Below are 18,415 nucleotides of genomic sequence, written 5' to 3' on the forward strand. Positions count from 1 at the left end.
TACTTCGCCTTTTTCCTTGAATCAGATGCTTGCCTTGTAATATTTTCAGCTGACACCCTCCACCTTAAACTTCATCTTCCGTCGAGTTGCGTTTTTAATTGTCATAAGATTCCGACGACTCGATATAGAATCTTCGCGTTTTAGTTCATTATCCTCGCAGTTGGCGAGAAGTATGCGGTTGCTACCCAAGCGCACCACCTTGGAAACCTCGAGAGCTCGAAACCCGCTACGTCAGACGACTCCTCCTCCAGCAGACACTGCAGTCTGGCCTTGCATTCTCTATCTCAGCCATCGAGCATTTTCCCGGGATTTTTTCGCGCGGATTTTATTCAAATGTGAGATTAGGATTATCATGCTTAATCCGTTGACGAGAAAGGTGATGATGAATGGACCGGGAGGTGGAAGGTGAGTTATTTATTCGTGTATTTATTTCGTTGTTTCTTAACGAACATAAATTCTCCATGCGACGATGCCATCCTTTCGTTCCATTCTTCCTCTCCCGATCGCCCGACATAACTGAGTCAAAAGTGTTGTTTTTTTGGGTTAAACCTTGCTCTTGCTGGTTTAAGTCTTTCGACCGCCATGAAATCTGTTCGTTGCGGTTGATGTTATCAAGATTTGCCATGATCACCCTTTGGTCAGGATGATACAGTGGAATAATTAGAATTTAGGCCGATGTGCGAGCAGGCTTTGCTTGGGCCAGGTCTGAATTCCTTTAACTACGAGTTCGGGGGCAACATATATGTAGCGGAATGACGGCTTTTGAGGCGTTGGTTTTTCTTCGATGTAAGCTATGGGCTACAAAGGGCCACAATACTTGTGAAAGCGGTAAAACCACGACGGTAGCCGCTGTAGTGGAGTTCGACTTTTTAAAAGGCTGGCCAATAACCAGGCTACAGTGAACAAAATGATCGAACTTTTCTCTTGTTTAAAAAGGTCTTACTAAAGAACTAAGTTGAGGCGTATTCAACACTTCTGGTGCCAGTTCGCTCGCCTCGGCCGCAAGTGGTCCTTCAGCTTTCCTTGACCTCGTACCTGTCCTTTCAAACCGAGGCACTTAAAAATCAATGGGATATATCAGTATATCTCGTAAATACCTGATAGCCAATTGAAGGACTTTAAAAAATGTGCCGCATTAGAGCCATTTCGACACCGATGGCCCTTAAAAAGCCTAAGCCGTTTGATGATGGTTCTCAGGCCTATGTGGAGCTTTAGACTTACAGCCATTTTGACAGTTGACGGTTTTGAGGTGACCTTCAAATGGCTGGGTACTTTGGATTTCGATGTTTTAGATAGGAGATGAAATGTATCATTTTGTTCAATTGCACCAAAATCACCAGAAATGCCATTTTCTCATGAAATGGAGTTTAGTCGATTTCCAAAGATTATGATAATACTTGGACCAGGAAACCATGATCGCGTTACCAGAGAAACACAATACAATGAGATATACCTAATGATACTATCTTTGCCCAAGAAACGACAATGTTGTCTATTATCGGTTTATCACAAACAAGCCGAATCCAATGACGGGGCTTTGACATTTGAAGAAAAAAACGATACCAGAGGAGCACTGCACAAAGAGTATTCCTGATGACAGTGTAGCTATAAATGCACGGGGTTACCACGTACATGTACGAGTAGAATTCTCAGACATCGCCATGGTAATGCTTCGAATATCGTATTTCTCCAGATAAATTTAGGTATGCACTTTTCAGGGTGCAATGCGTTTGATATTACGATTAATGCAACAAAATCTCCAGAGCAACTCTGCACACAATTCCGCGCATTATACCACCTGTCCCTCGAGATGACGATACCGCAAACTGGGTGAATCCGATGACGGCCATGGCAGGGAAATCACTGTGGAATATGTCAACTTCCTATCTCTTCGTCATTGTAGACCGTTGTCTGGTAACCAGATTGCACAAACGTAGCTGTGATGCTTGCCAAGCTGCATGTCTACATATTGCTTCATCTGGTGTCCTTGGCAACGACATAATCAAGTTCACTAGTGGAATATTGTCATTCATTGTGCGTGTAGATAACTGTCGCTTCACCTGCATATCTAGATTATTCCGAATCAACCACGCACTTATCAGAAAAAATAATTTTGTTCGTTTTCAGCTGTACATATCTCATGAAAAAGAGTTGTAATCATTATGATAGTAAAACTCGCAGTGGAGGGAATGACTACGTCTAAATTGCATTAGCTAGCTTAGTTGTACCAAGAATTATTAAAGATTATTCTTTATCAAATTCTTGCTTGAAGGAAGAATTGCGGAGATATTTTTTTAACTCGTCGATAAAGTAGAATCTTTCGATACTTCATACTTCGCGTTCGTTTCTCGTCTTCGTAAGTCTTACGAAATCTTCCTAAAAAGAAAGAGCCATGGTCGTTCTAAAATGTTTCGGGGAGAAAATGTCAGCCAGCAGCTCACTGTTGATCTAGCAACTGCCATCCTTTTGTCAGAACATTCATTCTAAACTTACATTATTGCTTGTTTAAATTTTGATAAAGTTTACGTTGAAACGAATGGTGACGAACCAATTTGCCCAAGGCTTTCCGAGAACAACGCAGCTGTCGTTAATGAAAGTCGTCGCCCAATCGGTGTGAATCTACGTAAATTTGATTATCGGAGTTGGTAATTGAATTTATCAATGTCAGTCAATCTATTGAGATTGATACTTGACGGAAAACGGGTGGTCTATGACGTTAGTTGTACGCCTTGAAACACAACAGGGTTACTATTGAAGCATACATCACCCTACACTGGTATCTGGTTCATTATGTTCATTCGCCATTGACCGTTTAGACATATCGACCGCCATGAAGCTGTTTCGTGGGGTCGATGAATTCAAGATTTCCCTGAAAGTTGTTTGATAAGACAATAGAGCGATTAAATGGTTATTTCGGCCGAGGTGTGAGCGGGCTTTGTTCACAGACAAACGACCGTGTACTGACTGGGCTTGGCCTAAATTCTTTTAACTGCGATGTTGGGGACAAAAGGCAATGGTTCACGCCTCTGCTGTTAATCCCTGTGCATTATGAATGGTTACATGTAGATAAGTAAGCTAAGTACTGTTATTTTGGAAGTTCGAGAATAAAGGTTTGATTACGAAGGTCATTTCTGACCTCATTCAAGCTGGCCATGGTGATTTAGCGAGAACAGCGATCTCAGATTCCGCTAAAATCGCCATGGCCATGCAAGCTGGTACTTTCACATGAGTATCATCTACCAGCAATAAAAGCTCCACATCCCTGGCCCGAGGCAAATTCGTCACGTCATACTACGTAGCAAAGATCTCTCTCCGCGTGAATGCTTCAGTCTGTACTCACATTATCACCAATCGTGTTTCGACCAAACCCTGCAGGCAATGCTGTGATATGGAATTGAATCAAAAGACGATATAAAAGGATGCCTGATACTGTAGCAAGTGTCTGAGCTGTCCATAGTTGTGCATACCATATCACCGTAGCCAAGCGTCGTACCAGCCAGAACCTTGCGCCCCACATGTACAATGGTATCGTCGTAGGGAAGCTTTCTTCTGGCCATGACTCCAGCCAAGCAAGTATCATGCACGACCGACCTTGTACTTTGCCATATCAATTTTTATAACTGCCACATGTTGCCAGCCACCACGATATTAACTCGTTAGCCAGCGACCAGGTTATTAAATCGTAAAATGCCTTGCCGCCAGCACTGCAGAAAAGAACAAATTTCACTTTGATGAGAGATTAATGGTAAATAACATTAAGATGAAATCGCAAAACCACCTGCGGCAAAATGACAGATGAGTGATAATTTGATATTCTTGATAAAGCCCTTTGTCACAGATGTAGAGCATCTACATCCATGACTTTGTGGTTCAGTGAACTTTTCCAACTTGGTTACTTGGTAATCTCGACCTCCTAGCTTCGCCATTGGTAACGGTTGCTTAGTGATACTTCTAGCGTACTTTTGCTCCGCAGCAAATGGTAGGTTGCCTCTCATTGGGACATTGACAACTTGGATGTTGTCTATTGGCTATTGCAAAGACAGATCTCGAGTTTCGATAACGTGTCATCCTGCGCCTGGCGAAAGTACATGTCATCATTTATTCATATGTTAACCCGAAGCTACAGCACTTTTGTATCCCGGTTTTGTGTCACTTATTCATTTTTTTATCAATGTGGATTATTCCTATGATGTGGCTGACTGTTTTACCCGCCTTAGCTATCTCCCTACCAAGCCTCGGGCCTTGTCACCCTGCACCGCCCATATTCCATTTCTACTATGAGTGCGTGTGTTATTATTTACCTATAGTAGCCGTCAGAAGTAAATGTCGAACTACTAAGAACATTGCTCCTTCATCAATGACGTCATTTTGCTCTTTTGCTTGATAAACAGACCTTCAACTTCTTCGGCCTGAAAATTGTGCTGGGTCTGAAAACTTAAAAGAACAATGAAGCTTTTAAGAAATCGTAGTAGTAATTTTCGCACTACTGCGCAAGAGGACATAGACATTTACTTCTGCCAGCGACTATAGCCAGGCCAAATCATGAGATAAAAGCTATTTGAATAAAAGCCTCATAAGTCTACAACCAATAATCCCGGGACAAAGCTGGATCAATATCGCCCAGTGTTATCTATGGGGAAATCGAACCATGATAGACGGCAGTTTTACTAATATCCTTCTCGTACGCTCGATCACGGACATCTATCATGTCCATACCGGCATCAGTACGAAGATGGAGAGACTGCCGGCGCATTACTCCCAACAAATGGATCATTTACCCGATTAATGGGTTCCGGGGTTGTTTGGTGTTTTCTGATCAATACCATCAATTATGTCTTCATCGACGTGGGGTATTATGTACATGTAGTAGCGATGGCGACTGGCCTAATGATGTTTTGACACTAGTCGTATTGAGCCAATTGTTATAAGATTGACATTCCGTGCCTGGCACTCATTTATCGGAAATACATGTCGTCCTCTATGTCTTTAGTATATGGTATGCGTTACTCTAGGGATACCTTTGCACCGCAGACACCGACATTTTTTACCGCAGCGACGTTCTTATTAACGATCGCTTGACTTTGGACAGATTACTTCAAATCGGGTGATATTCATCTTATGTCGCAGCGACGACCGATTAACGAATAACACTCTCAATTAAATACGATGTAAAGAAACAAATGAATTGATAGATGATGTATAAACTACTTTTAAAGGGATTCTATTAGGCAGAAGTTAGATAGGCAAGGTAGAGTTACCCGAAGTAGCCAGTGGGGGTCTCACCGTGTTACAGTACGTCAGAACTAGTCACGCTGGTGCGAGGAATACATTTAGTGGTGAATCAAACGTGACCCAGTGCCGTTACTGTGCATATTACATATAGTCACCCAAAAATGCCCAATTTAACCAGACTGCTCCTGCCTGTGGTTCATGAGGTATCCGTACGGGTACCATCCATATTGGCGTAAATCCGTATGGGCACGGTGCACTGAGCTGGCCAAAACGTCACTTCTGTGAGGTGCAGCACATCGTGAACATTTTCTTGACTTCTTGTCGATAGAAAGGCAAGGTGCAGCCATAAATCACAAAGTTAAAACAGAAATTTAACATGCTGAACTGGTCGAAGAAAGTAACAATATTATTAATGAAGGATAAATATTTTGTATCGTTGTTTTCCCACTCTAATATATAATTGAAGTAGGCAAAAGTAATAGACGCGGGTAGCATGAAAATAACGTAGAAGGTCGATACTAACATGAGAGATATGAGAATTTTACGGTCCTGGGCTGCTTTCGTTGAGTTTGGTGTCTTGACTGTGGTCTGTGCCCGTCGGACCCCGACCAAGATGAGAACATTCGCTATGGTGATCCCGAAGCACGGGAGATAATTGTGAATCAGGGTGTCGAACTGCCACAACCAGAAGGCGTTAGACGTATAGTAACAACCATAAACATTGCCGAATTTCTGAACTTTCCACAGCCACAGTCTGTGGACGCATAAGCCATATACTATGAAACATAACACCGCGATCAAAATCGCCCTTTTTCGTGAAGTGATATTCGCCCGTTTGAGGGGATGCCAAACGACGTACACCCTTTCAAATGAGAAGGCAGTAATCATCCATGCCGACGTGACTTCTGAAGCATGGACGGCAAAAGCACCTAAAGTACATGTTAGACTTGATGCTGTTATGTAGTTAACGGCCATGGTCCCACCGGTGACGTACGCTAACCCGTAGAACAACCAGTGATGGAGCCCGAGAGTGAGAATGACCCCGGAGTCCGACACGGATAGGAGGCCGAGGTACTGCACCGGGGCGTCCGCTCGGCGTCGCGTCCGGATGAAGACCACGAGTGATAGCATGTTTCCGAGGACGCCTAATAACATGAAAACTGGTATGATGTATCCCTCAACAAATTCAGAGAACTGTTGGAGATAATTTAGCTCGTTTCGAGGGCCTATATCTACTTTTGTCACAGTTGTCAAAATGGCCATTCTTCTAGCTATTTATCCGTTTCCAAGATGCTCCCTTAAATATATAAGTCTGTAGCGTTGAAGTGTCCTTTCTGTGAGCACCAGTGTTGTCGATGATAACGTGGTAGTCCTATGGTTTATCACAACCCAGCCCTAAATTCTTACGTTAATTCAAGTCTGTGGTGACAATTTATGGATCTTGACACACAACACTCTGATATCGCTGCAGCTCGGACTCTCAGTCTGCGGTTGTAACCTCCTATGCAGGAATCTGTTTTAAGGTTGGTCCACTTAAGTTAGATGCGACAGGTTGTGGTTTCGACATTGACGAGCTGTGGATTATGTGGAGGATTGGCGACGGATCGAGTAAAAGGCAGATTAAGCAATTGATCACCATAATCGATTGCTCCCCGTGGTTCGAGAACTGTGCGGCGTCTGAGAGCACTTCTCTCCCAGTGCGAATACTTAAGCTGCATTTCCACGTTAACCTAAAGAAATAATTCATCTTGACTACCAAGGTTTTGCATCGATTCTAATAAACACAAGGTGGTCAAAATGGTTATTACCCTTACGAGCGAATATGGCTGGCAATAGTGCATCATTTGTGATATCTATGCTATCTGCCGCAAATAACTCATTTGATGTTTGTCACACGAATCATAACAACAGGAAATAACTTCAATGTGATTTGGTCTAATCAGAGTCTCTCAGATAATTTTATTGGGAAGAATCTGGTCTATTTTGTTCTTGTAGCTACCAACACTGCGTATATAATGGTATTACATTCGGTTCAAATCTCGTTCATCAGCATCAAATATCACAAAGGAAACTATTTTGAGCTCAATCATCTTTAAACTTTTCAACAAAAACATAAAATACGTTTGCAGTACTTGGATCAACATGTTACTCAGAGTTTTATAGTTGTTGGCACATCATTACCGCTATTCCCTGGTCAATTTGAAGTCGACGTGTATTTGCCCTTGCCAATTTAAGCCAACCGACCCCATCAAAGCTGTTTTATGGGGGTCGATGTTATTAATATTTGCCCTGATAAGCCTTGATAAGACAGTCAGTATCACCATCACGCCTCCCGAAATAGCTTTATATTGCGATGTTGGACAAGCTAGTTAACAGTCACGGAGTGCTACTTGTCTCAGCTATGCCCGATAGAGAAGCTTAATGGCGTTTGACCACGGTGCCTACAGGTGGCAGCACTGCTTCATCTCTCATTCAAAGGAGGTAAAAAGATCTGTTTCTGTTGACCTGGCATCGGAATTTTACTCAGCTCTTGTCTTCTCTCCAAGAAACCATGGAAACTGCCCGTGCAGAATAATTAAAAAATGAATATCGCCATTCTGGACACACCACTTCCAATTAATTCAATCATTTGCGTTGAAGACCATTAAGGGTTATTCCTGTGGTAATTATAGGTGCTGAGAGTTCCTCCGGGATAAGACTCGCTGATCAAGAGAGTGCGCATGTCAGAGCTTGTTGTTACTATGGTGACCATGTAGCATTCGGAAAGCCACAGAAGTCAACCGTGAATATCAGCGTGTAGGAAGACACTGATTAAGTGATGTCGTATTTAGTAGTGAAGTGTCATAATTAACGCCTTCTCTCTCAAAATGGCTTCATGACATACATGCACAAAACCACATGAGTGGGGTTCCTGAGGTATCAGACAACCTTAAATGATGCACTGGGTTGACTTTGATTTGGCTGAACAGGTGACATTGTTAACCGATCAAGATAAGCGGAAAATATTGCACACTGAATTGATAAACGATTATGGTAGATTTTTTTAAAAAATCATTTTTCTTCTGAAACAATAACTACATTGTAAGTACAGTATTATCATCACCACCACCACCACCAAAAAGTATTGTTGACAGCACAGTACAAAAGAAATGTCAGAAGTGGGATTCGAACCCACGCCCGGAGAACCGGACTGCGACCTGAACGCAGCGCCTTAGACCACTCGGCCATCCTGACATGAAGGCTGGAGGGCCTAGAAAACCTTATGAGCGAGATTGAGATCAGGGCCTTATCATGGTCGCAGAAAAGGTAAAAAAGGGACCGAATAATATCTGCTTCTTTGCCATGCTTTAAACGCGTATTTATTGTACAGTCCACCTTGAAATTATATCTGAGATAATGAACATTCTTCGTGTACCAATCCAACACAACCTGATCATTAGATATTAGGTTCAACACCGTAACCAAGGAAACCGAATCCGTAGTTGTCGCGTTGTGTGTGACATTATTTTCTGATAAAGGCGACATGATGACATTTACCTGGTTGGGAAAGTTGTGTCTGTTATTGATCTTGGCAAACTCGGCTTTAAGGTCGCACTCGCAACGCCTTCCAGTATTCAGCCATGGCTCAGGGTGGAGGTTTTGGACTGGCAAAGGTAAAAGGCACTGGCAATTTTTTACCAAGTGAAGTGGCATAATTAACGACTTCTCTCTCAAAATGGCTTCATGGCTTACATGCACAAAACCACATGAGTGGGGTCCCTGAGGTATCAGACAACCTCAAATGATGCACTGGGTTGACTTTCATTCGGCTGAACAGGTGACATTGTTAACCGATCAAGGTAACAGGAAAATATTGGACACTAAATTGATCAACGATTGTGGTAGATTTAAAAAAAAAATAATTTTCTTCTGAAACAATAACTACATTGTAAGCACAATATTATCATCACCACCACCACCAAAAAGTATTGTTGACAGCACAGTACAAAATAACTGTCAGAAGTGGGATTCGAACCCACGCCCGGAGAACCGGACTGCGACCTGAACGCAGCGCCTTAGACCACTCGGCCATCCTGACATGGAGAATGGAGGGCCTACAAAACCTTATGAGCGAGATTGAGATCAGGGCCTTATCATGGTCGCAGAAAAGGTAAAAAAGGGACCGAATAATATCTGCTTCTTTGCCATGCTTTAAACGCGTATATACTGTACAGTCCACCTTAAAATTATGTCTGAGATAATGAACAATGAATTTGTTTGATACATTTGTAGTTACTTATTGCTAGCCAACTCCTCTTCCTGCCTAGCTGGGAGGTACATATGATGGCTTCAAGTAAGGTAGTTCTCGAGTAAGGGACTCCACAGTCGGGGTGTGAACATTTCCCCCTGGAAAAGTGTCCGGGACGATAATATTAGGACGGATTGTGGTATATCATGGTTCAATAGAGGCATGATAGAAGTCTTTGTCCATGGACATTCTATCCTAGGACAAGGGGACCGGTGTCCAGTCTTCATCCGTCATTGCGTCAGATCAGATGATGGCTAGTGACTCAAAAACAACTGATTAGAATAAAACTCTCACATTCCGACTAAATACAAGTACAGCATTGGAATAAACTCAACACTTGATACCATTCCTTGCACAGTATCATCTTAGCACCACAGACGTCTGTGTATATTGTCAGCATGACCTAACCAGCATCTACTGGTAACCAAGACAACGGCTACAGCAATTTTCTCCTTTTTCTCGATGGCTGATGATAAACACCTCAAGGTAGTGAGCATCTTCGTCGCTTCAACTTCAACTGAAACATTAGCAAGCCACCTTTGCCACTGCGCGGAATGTGCCGCGTTCTCATCAGTGGGCTGATTCGTCACTTGAGGACGTGAGCGAGAGAAAAACTTAAGTCACATGATAAGTAAACACGCTTGAGATACTGAGGGCCAACGTTCATCGTACTTTGGAGTGTAGCAAGCTGTTTATATAGCCTACAACTAGTTCCTGGACAGAACAGTAATACTTGTTCTTCCTTAAGGAAAATATTTTAGAGGATTTCGAAAGGGTTGAATGGTATTCCCCTCGCCGGCCAATCTTGACCAGGTATGGAGGATTCCGGCGAGTCTGCTGCCTTACATTTTACGTTTTATGTTCAATCCGGTTTGTGATGTGGTCTTCTTAAAAGAAGTACTAATGCAACATTAAATTCTTTATTATCAACAAAGTACATATGTAGTTTGCTCTACGGAGAAGGGTACTTCGAAATGAAATGAGTGCACTTTGAGTGGTTGCAATCTCAAAAAGAAAATGTTCTTTTCATCAACATACTTTGTGAGTTAACATCAATTTGTTACAGAAGCCATGCAGAAATTTGCTCTTAATGCACCAAATGGAATAATGCACTCATAAATGAATTTGCCCGATACCCCATCCCTGTTTTGTAAATGGACGAACCATGTCTGCAGTAATTCAATCATATGGATTATTCATGTCCCCCATCAATCTGTATTCCGTCTATATCGTCTAAAGCTTCTGCGCACCAGGTTGATGTAACTTATTTACAGCTTGTTGTGACTGTGAATTATTCAAAAATCCTTCTGGTATGATATTGAGTTCCACGCAACATGTGAGACTGGATTGTTGTCCAGGTGATTTGTTTCTGGGTTTTCTCATTTCTTGGGAAAAGATAAAACACAGCCGAGAGAGCTGCTTCATCCTTTTAGTACATTTTGCCATATCACGGCTAGTCTGCCGACCTTTTGTAGTGAACACCGAGAAATAGGGTAAACTACAGAAATAGCGTTATCCGCTTTGGCTCCAGTTGGCATTTGCTGATTTGAATTACCTACATGTTCTATCGCGGGTGGAAAGTGGAATTTTCATCAAAAGATACCCTCTGTACACGTGGTTATTGTTTAATTACCAAATACCCGCTGGAACCGAGCATGATTTTACCCCGGCATCGACCGCAGCGCCAGAAAATAATCTTGACTAATGGAACCATGCCTTACCATAGTTACTCAACTGCGGCATCGTAGAAACATCTTTTCTCGAAACTGCGGTATACGGTAATCGAATAAGCTTCCCGTAGTTAATGAAGTCCCCGATGACCGATATGTTATGTGTGGAGAATCTCTAAGTGGTCGTCTTGCCTCGAGCTGGGTGCTTGGTCCGCGTGAAAGTGACACCCGATGTGTAATTCCTTTGAATATGCTAGACAGAGAGGACTGATTTCTTACAGTACATTTCTTCTAACAAACCATTAAGACATTTTTTTATATGACGACTCGGAGTAGTATCATAATTTCATAAAGACGAGTCTCTATTTATTCTTGGTAGTATCTATGAGAATTTCTGCTTTTGATCTACGCTCGTAAAGGTACCAACGTTTTTTGTTGATGAACATTGCAATTCAAGTGTCATGCCATTTGCTTTTACATGTAGTCAAGGAATAGATACCAAATAGGTGGTATTGGCTATTTCACCAAATACTACGGGGTTGGAGCCTTCGACTCTCTCAAATAATGACAAGATCTTATAATTTCTGTCGTTTCAGGAACAACCCTGGGGGAGACGAAGCGTTTCTACAATTTTGTTCAGTAAGTATCTCAGACGGAATTTACCATTCTGGCATACCTTTTTGTAACCAGTGGTTCTCAATATACTAAGGTAATAATCCAACGCCTGTGAGAACCAGGCTGTTTCATGCGCTGATCATAGTTTCAGTGGAATCAGGCGTTGGCCAGGTGGTTTTTTAGTGATACCTTGGAGAAGTCACGGTCCTTCTCGGAGCAATGTTTAATGAAAAAGCCACATCTCACTCCCTTCTCCCTAAAAGGGATCACTATCCATGTGGTCTTGTGGACCTTGTTACCCCACGCCAAGATCTTACCATCTTCCTATCGTGAGACGCTATGGTAAACACAGCCGCTTCGATCAATAACAATTGACTGGAGGGGGAGATAAATCAGGGTCGGGAAAATGTGGTTAGCTGTCATCGCAGGCTGGTTTATTATGTGGATCTACTAGATAATGCCCGAGTTATCACCAAAGTAATGAAATCGTCTGTGAGAGAGGTATGCTATAGTCAATTCAAGAAGAATCGATTTGTCGTAAACTGAAGCAGTATATACGCACTATATTGGCATTATAGGCAATGACTGTAGGTTAGGTATTGGCAAAACTGCAGGAGCCCTGGTAGATTTACCTTTTGGCCTCAACATGGATTTTTCGAATCAATACACATGTATATGTATCTTTCTTCATAGAGTGAGTGACTCAACTTTGATATTGGGTGATTGACACGGCAGTTAATTGTCAATCAAGTAGAATTGATAAAAAAGAGTTGGAAATCTGACTAATCATTTGTGTTTTTTCTCCCCAGCAATTGGTCATAGAAACGCAGAGGAGGGTCTTACGGCCTTGCGATGCACTGAATGAGGAGATACCCAAATCAAGGGTAAGTGATGATAGAAGGCTGACAGCCTGTGCCACGTATCTTGAACAAAAGTCTCTCACGGGTCTCCCTGGCACCATATTTGATACTCATTGACTGGCAGACCTGACAAGTTGTTGAGATAGATGATGTGGTAACATTCGATGACCTCGAATGACGTTAGGAAGAAAACAACAGATATCTGCCAAACACCAGAACATTTGGTGCGACTACCTCTCATGGTTAGATATAAAAGATTAACCGAGAATAACAAGACGTACCCCTTTCTGACGCAACACCAACTTTTTAGCATGCCTTCATTCAAAACGGCCTTCACAATTCACCTACACAATAAAGCGGCGCGACAAATTATTAAAACATGTTCAAAGTAGCAGTATCAAATGTTTATGAGATTTGCCCCTCGTCAAAGATGAAACTAAAACGTATATCATTCATATTACTGTGTACCCGAATGCACTCCACGCCTTCGTATCACGGCTGCACTCGACTGGTTACGTGAACGATGAAGTGCTCTCCTTGCCTCAAGAGAGCAACTTAATAATGACGAGGACTTTCTAATAGTGTTAACCAGACTTAAGAGCTCTTATTGTTGAGTGTCGGCGTATAACCAACAACTGGGGTAGAGTTGAACAAAACTCCAAGACCCTGTTTGATATTATCCCGTTGTGTGCAGTTATCCATCAGGTTTTTGGTTGTGACCCATGGCTTCTGCGCTTCCTAGAGTTAACTACATGTATCAACAAATACAAAAACTCAATGTTTCGTTTCTGAACTATTTGGTTCAACATACGGCTGTTCACCGCCCAATTCGACTTCCTTTACTGACAACTCAAACACTGAGCCATCAACATGGGACGGTTGAATACAGTTAGTTGGTTGGTAGGTTGGTGGACGCCAGAGGGGACATATGGTATTGGCCTATGCACTGACCCTCCTCCCTCGCGTTGCGCGTCTGATTAAAAAGTTCTCGGCTTTTGCCAGCAAGCCCCCGAGCTGATCGTATGTCGCCATGCTTGCCGTCCCAAGCCATCAGTATAAAATATTAGTTTCATTTCTTCCAGGCGCGCGCAGAGAATTTCGACGTGAATGTCGACTTCGGGAATAACGTGTTGCGATGTACCGCCTTCCATTTCTCGCAAGTCAAGCAATACCAAAGGGTAAGCAAAGGCATATTAGGGAGTTTTCGCAGCGCCCCCGAAACGCCCGCGTGAACACCTGTCTTATTGTTCAACTCCCTGGTCACGAGATCGAACAAAGTGATAGTCGTTCGCGAAGGCGTTTCAGCAGCTTTCGATAATTTCCTGATATAAGAAGCGTGTCCCGACTTATAATTTGATGCCTAATTTGTTATTCGAGATGTCATCCAAAGGAAATTGTCTGTCTTTTACCGGAAATTAACACTGGTTACACGGCACACAGCGCTGACCTTGATCGCGATTTGGTCCAGGCAAGGTCAATCTAAACTTGGGTTAGATGACAGTTTTGGTATTTGGGTATCTAGCCAAAATGGTGGTGCCTTAGGTCAACTCTTTATCATTGCTATTTTCGTTCCTAGTTCGCCAATGCCTTGAAGGAGCTTGAGACATGGGCGGACGACGCCAATGAAAGGATTGGTTGTATTTATCAAGACGAGCACGGCGAAGAGAAGCCGATTACAGAACAGTCTGCTCAGGTTTGTGGTCTGAAGCTTACCTTTTTTATCGGATCTTTGAGACACTGAAAAGTGCCTTGCATCATTTTAAAGGTAATCAACAAGAAAAAAACTTGTCCATAACTCAAGATCTTTCTGTGACCCCTAAGTGCCTTCTTTTGCGATGGCTTAGCTGATCACATATATATCCTTGTGTTCTTGCCTTTTTCAGAAATTGATAGAAATCTTCAGGCAGTGGCACGCCAAAGTCAGCGCCCTGAAGAGTCGAGTTGACCGGATAGCTCCAGTAAAGAAGCGGCAAATCTCACAATCAGCTCCCATACGAGTGAAAGCCATGTGCCAATATAACACAGACGGCATTACCATATCGGAGGAGGACGAACTCCAACTGGTGGACAACTCGGACAAGGTCAGCCAATCAGAATTAGCATTAACGACGGTTCGACTCTCGACGTAAACATAAACGTATGGCATCTTTATTGAATTGCATCGGAATTGCCCTGTGCATCTGCAGGAATGGGATTCTTTGATTTTGTATATAGGAAGAAAGGTCATACAATGTGACCAGATAATATATATATTGAGGACAGTATTTAAAGCACCTTGGTAGAATCTAATCGTGAAATGTTTTCTCTCCAGATAAACTGGGTAATCGAACGAAACGATGGTATGAAGGCCAGTGTACCTTCAGTGTTCATTTTCATTCCCCCTCCAGATCCTACGACAAAGAATAAGCTCAATCGGTAGGTCAGGCAGTTGGCAGAAGCGAGTGAAGACATCCTTTCCCCTAACTGAAATAAAAATATCGAAAGTGTGTATTAACAATGGATATGAAGGTATCAGTTTACCTTAAAAATACGTATTACCCTGATGGTTCCCATCCCAATATTGACAGGTAGTCATGGGTACCGTAGTGCTCCTAAAAAATGGACCTCGTAGCCTTATGAATCAAGGTGTTTTCTGGCTCGGAAAGTTTTCGCTGGAGAAACTTGATAATTTTTTGTGATTCCCCTACAGTTGGAGGGGTTTCATACTCCTGTTTTTATTCCTTCAGATTAGAAGATGATCTCCAGGACTGTCTCAGTATAGCCGTTGAGTCGCTGGACAAGGCGGGACACTTTAAGCTCAGAACATCATTACGGGAAATAGGCGAGGTAAAGTGAAGGCTTTTAATTTCTCCATCCATCTACTCGGAAGGACTCAATCTAAAGCAAGAGTTGACTAGTGTGGAGTGTGATCATGGCACAGCCATCTAGTGGCCATGGATATAATCTGATGTTGCTCATCAAAACGGACGACTTGAATACATAATGGAAAGCAAGTACATTGAAGATGTGTTTCATCAAAGAATCCTCAATTGAGTTAACTTTCAAAGAAATTAACCCTTTATTTCCAGGATAACATAAATGGCGGCCCTGTTCAGAGTCCCTCCTTTCCAAGAGGCGGCAGACATAAGTCAAACAAAATAACACACAGGTAGGCATGAACACGTTTCCTGAGAAACGAATTGGCCCACGAAAAGGTGTTTTTATGATTATAGAATTGGGAAGCAGCCCCTAATTTGTATTTTCTTGTATATTAAGGAAAGTTGAATAAAACTGCAACACCATTTTATATGGTGCTGCCTTTTAGCCTTAGAGAATAGATGAAATGGTAATGGTTTCACAACTTTACAAGATTGCAAAGGTAGTTTTTATATTGCCTAGACGTACCCTGTTTTCGATGTAAAAAGCCCTATCAGCTCTAAGCTAGGGGAAACGTCACTGTTTTACCACTTTTGCGTGAGGGGGCTTGCTGAAGTCGTGGAATCAGACCTTAAATAGAACCAGGCTGCGGTCATCCTACAGGTGAACTCATTCTTATTCCAGAGTATTTGAAATAAAGGCCAAACTCGTGGACGAGGTAGTGGAAGAGGACATCACCACGCTTGCTGGGGAAGATGAATCATCGAGCAGCTCAACAACATCCAATAAAATCGTCATCTCTGCCGTCACGGATCCCCGGAACCCCGAAGAAATGCTATCAGTTGCAGAGGCAACCGCGCTGGGCATTCTGGACTTTGCGAACGGACTCTATATTGACCCTATCTCGAGTACTATGACGCCCATCCCTGAGGCTATGGCCTCTGGTTTACTTGTCGTGGAAGCCGTGGAGTAGTTCATGATGAAGGGTCGCCATTTTATCATGCTAAGGTCAAGGTTACTTTGAGATCAAGGCCGTATCAACGTATATCAAAATTTGCTCCTGTATCCGTAGACACAGTGAAAAATTTATCCGAATAAAATGGTCATTCGTCTTCGACATCATGAACCAATTTCACCAAAATTATTTAATAGTACATTCCTATAGATTTTTAATGCATTCCATATATCAAACTTTGTACCAATTTTAATGAAAACATGTACATGTATGTGAAATATTCCACATTTTGAACCTTTTATACAAATTTTAGCTAATAAAAAAGTAGATTGAAAAAGTCAAATACCGTACATTCGAGAGCAGCAGATGCGGTGGTTTCTATGAGAAGATGTTAATACAAAGTTCGTGTCTTACATTATTGCAATAACCTCGCCTCTTCATTAGTAACAGTTGCTAGAAGTGATGCTTCCACCGTGTACTGACTCTGCCACAGGTTGGTAAGCTAGCGTACATTTGGCCTCTTTCGGTTGGTCACTTCCAGTTGAAGAGGCGGCAAAACGAGCGAGTGATTGACATAATTGTAACTTGCTTAGAACAACCGGGGCCGGTCGACAATCATACGTCTTTTTGACATTGTTTGAAATAGAAGTCGAAAGAGCAACAAATTTTCCTCGAAAATTTTTGATATTAATCATCCAGGGAACTTTTGAGTAAATTTATTGAGTGAAGGTTTCCACTGAATGTAGATTTGACGCGATATCGCATGAATGTTACAACGAATGCGATCTTTGCATTGTTTGGGTGCAGTATCGTGTGTAAAACAACAAAGCACTTACGCATGCGTTGCCACAATGCATTCAGTGGAACCCTACCCTGTGCATACATGTACATGTATATCCTACACATCTTTGAATTGTCAATTTCAATGTGTTACATCATAAAAATCTCAATGTTTTGTTTATATGTACGTTGTATAATAAAGCTTACGTTGACATTGTATTGTAATATTGTACTGTTATTAAAATGTTTGTGACTGATTATTGTAAAATGGATTAATCCCTGCTTGTATAGCCTGTTTTTTTGCTACACCGGGTATATCACTTTAAGCGTAATGCACAACAAATTATGTACATATTACATAAGTATATTCTTGCACAACATATGTGTAACTTTTTTGGTAACTGTACGTCTACAGTGTTGGTTAAGATTCGATTCATAGATCAGCCTACAAAGACGTGTCCGCTAAAGATTCACTGAGACAGATAAGTTAATGAAAATTGTGATTGTTTTTTTTTTATTCAGGTGTTTGACCTTGATGGATACCCAACAGACCATCTGTAAACATCCCTCTTCTTGGGCATCTACCTCGTAAATGAGTAGTCCTAAATGGACTATCTTGGCAGTGAATAGCCAGCGAGATAGTTTTCTTTCCAATTCACCTGTCAAACCCATTGTCATCATTGATGATAGCTCTTTTTTTCTCTTTTCATATTCTTCTTTAAATGTTACATATCACAGAGCGTTCTAAATATAGGCTTTACTGTAGTTTTGTTTCGAAAGCTGTGAAATAAATTTCATCTTATGATATGTATATTAGCGTTTCATCCATTCCTTCATGATTCCTTGCCAACGCGACCTCAAGACGCCTATAGGTCGGAAGAAACCTGTAACTACCATTTCAAGCAATTCCCCCCGATTATATTTCACGAAGACTCCTTCATTTTCATGTCCCCCTGGAAAAAATGTCTGGTCCTATTGTATTCTGACGGAATAAGTTATATCTGCTCACCTACGTATGTTAATCTGGTGCCCTTCACGTTTTCATATAGGTTTTATATACCGCAATACCCACAACCAGAAGTGGCGGTACCTTTCTTTTTGGTGCCCACGGCTACAAGGAACTAATTGACGCGGATGGACAAAAATTATATAGGTCATG

At 41.9% G+C, this 18,415-nt stretch overlaps 1 protein-coding gene and 2 non-coding genes across 3 annotated transcripts; 1 reads left to right on the top strand and 2 right to left on the bottom strand.

Annotated features, from left to right (window-relative positions):
• Window positions 1-183: 183 nt before the first annotated feature.
• LOC135494708 (uncharacterized) lies at window positions 184-18,067 on the top strand. The gene is made up of 10 exons (XM_064782932.1): window positions 184-405; window positions 11,787-11,829; window positions 12,615-12,689; window positions 13,748-13,843; window positions 14,242-14,358; window positions 14,549-14,746; window positions 14,977-15,080; window positions 15,392-15,491; window positions 15,734-15,813; window positions 16,206-18,067. The coding sequence occupies exons 1-10, from the start codon at window positions 353-355 to the stop codon at window positions 16,492-16,494; spliced, it is 1,155 nt and encodes a 384-aa protein (XP_064639002.1). The 5' UTR covers window positions 184-352; the 3' UTR covers window positions 16,495-18,067.
• Window positions 8,383-8,466, bottom strand: Trnal-cag (transfer RNA leucine (anticodon CAG)). Its single transcript has one exon. It is a non-coding gene; the product is annotated as a tRNA-Leu (tRNA).
• Trnal-cag (transfer RNA leucine (anticodon CAG)) lies at window positions 9,227-9,310 on the bottom strand. The gene has a single exon. It is a non-coding gene; the product is annotated as a tRNA-Leu (tRNA).
• Window positions 18,068-18,415: the final 348 nt, after the last annotated feature.

Source organism: Lineus longissimus, chromosome 10, assembly GCF_910592395.1.
Source record: "Lineus longissimus chromosome 10, tnLinLong1.2, whole genome shotgun sequence".
Classification (NCBI taxonomy): Eukaryota; Metazoa; Nemertea; class Pilidiophora; order Heteronemertea; family Lineidae; genus Lineus; species Lineus longissimus.

Excerpts from the sequence above, each read along its gene's own strand:
- LOC135494708 (XM_064782932.1), top strand. The coding sequence starts at position 353 with ATGCTTAATCCGTTGACGAGAAAGGTGATGATGAATGGACCGGGAGGT. Across the intron at positions 13,844-14,241 it reads AAGTCAAGCAATACCAAAGG|TTCGCCAATGCCTTGAAGGA; the intron begins GTAAGCAAAGGC and ends TTTCGTTCCTAG. Across the intron at positions 14,747-14,976 it reads TGGTGGACAACTCGGACAAG|ATAAACTGGGTAATCGAACG; the intron begins GTCAGCCAATCA and ends TTTTCTCTCCAG.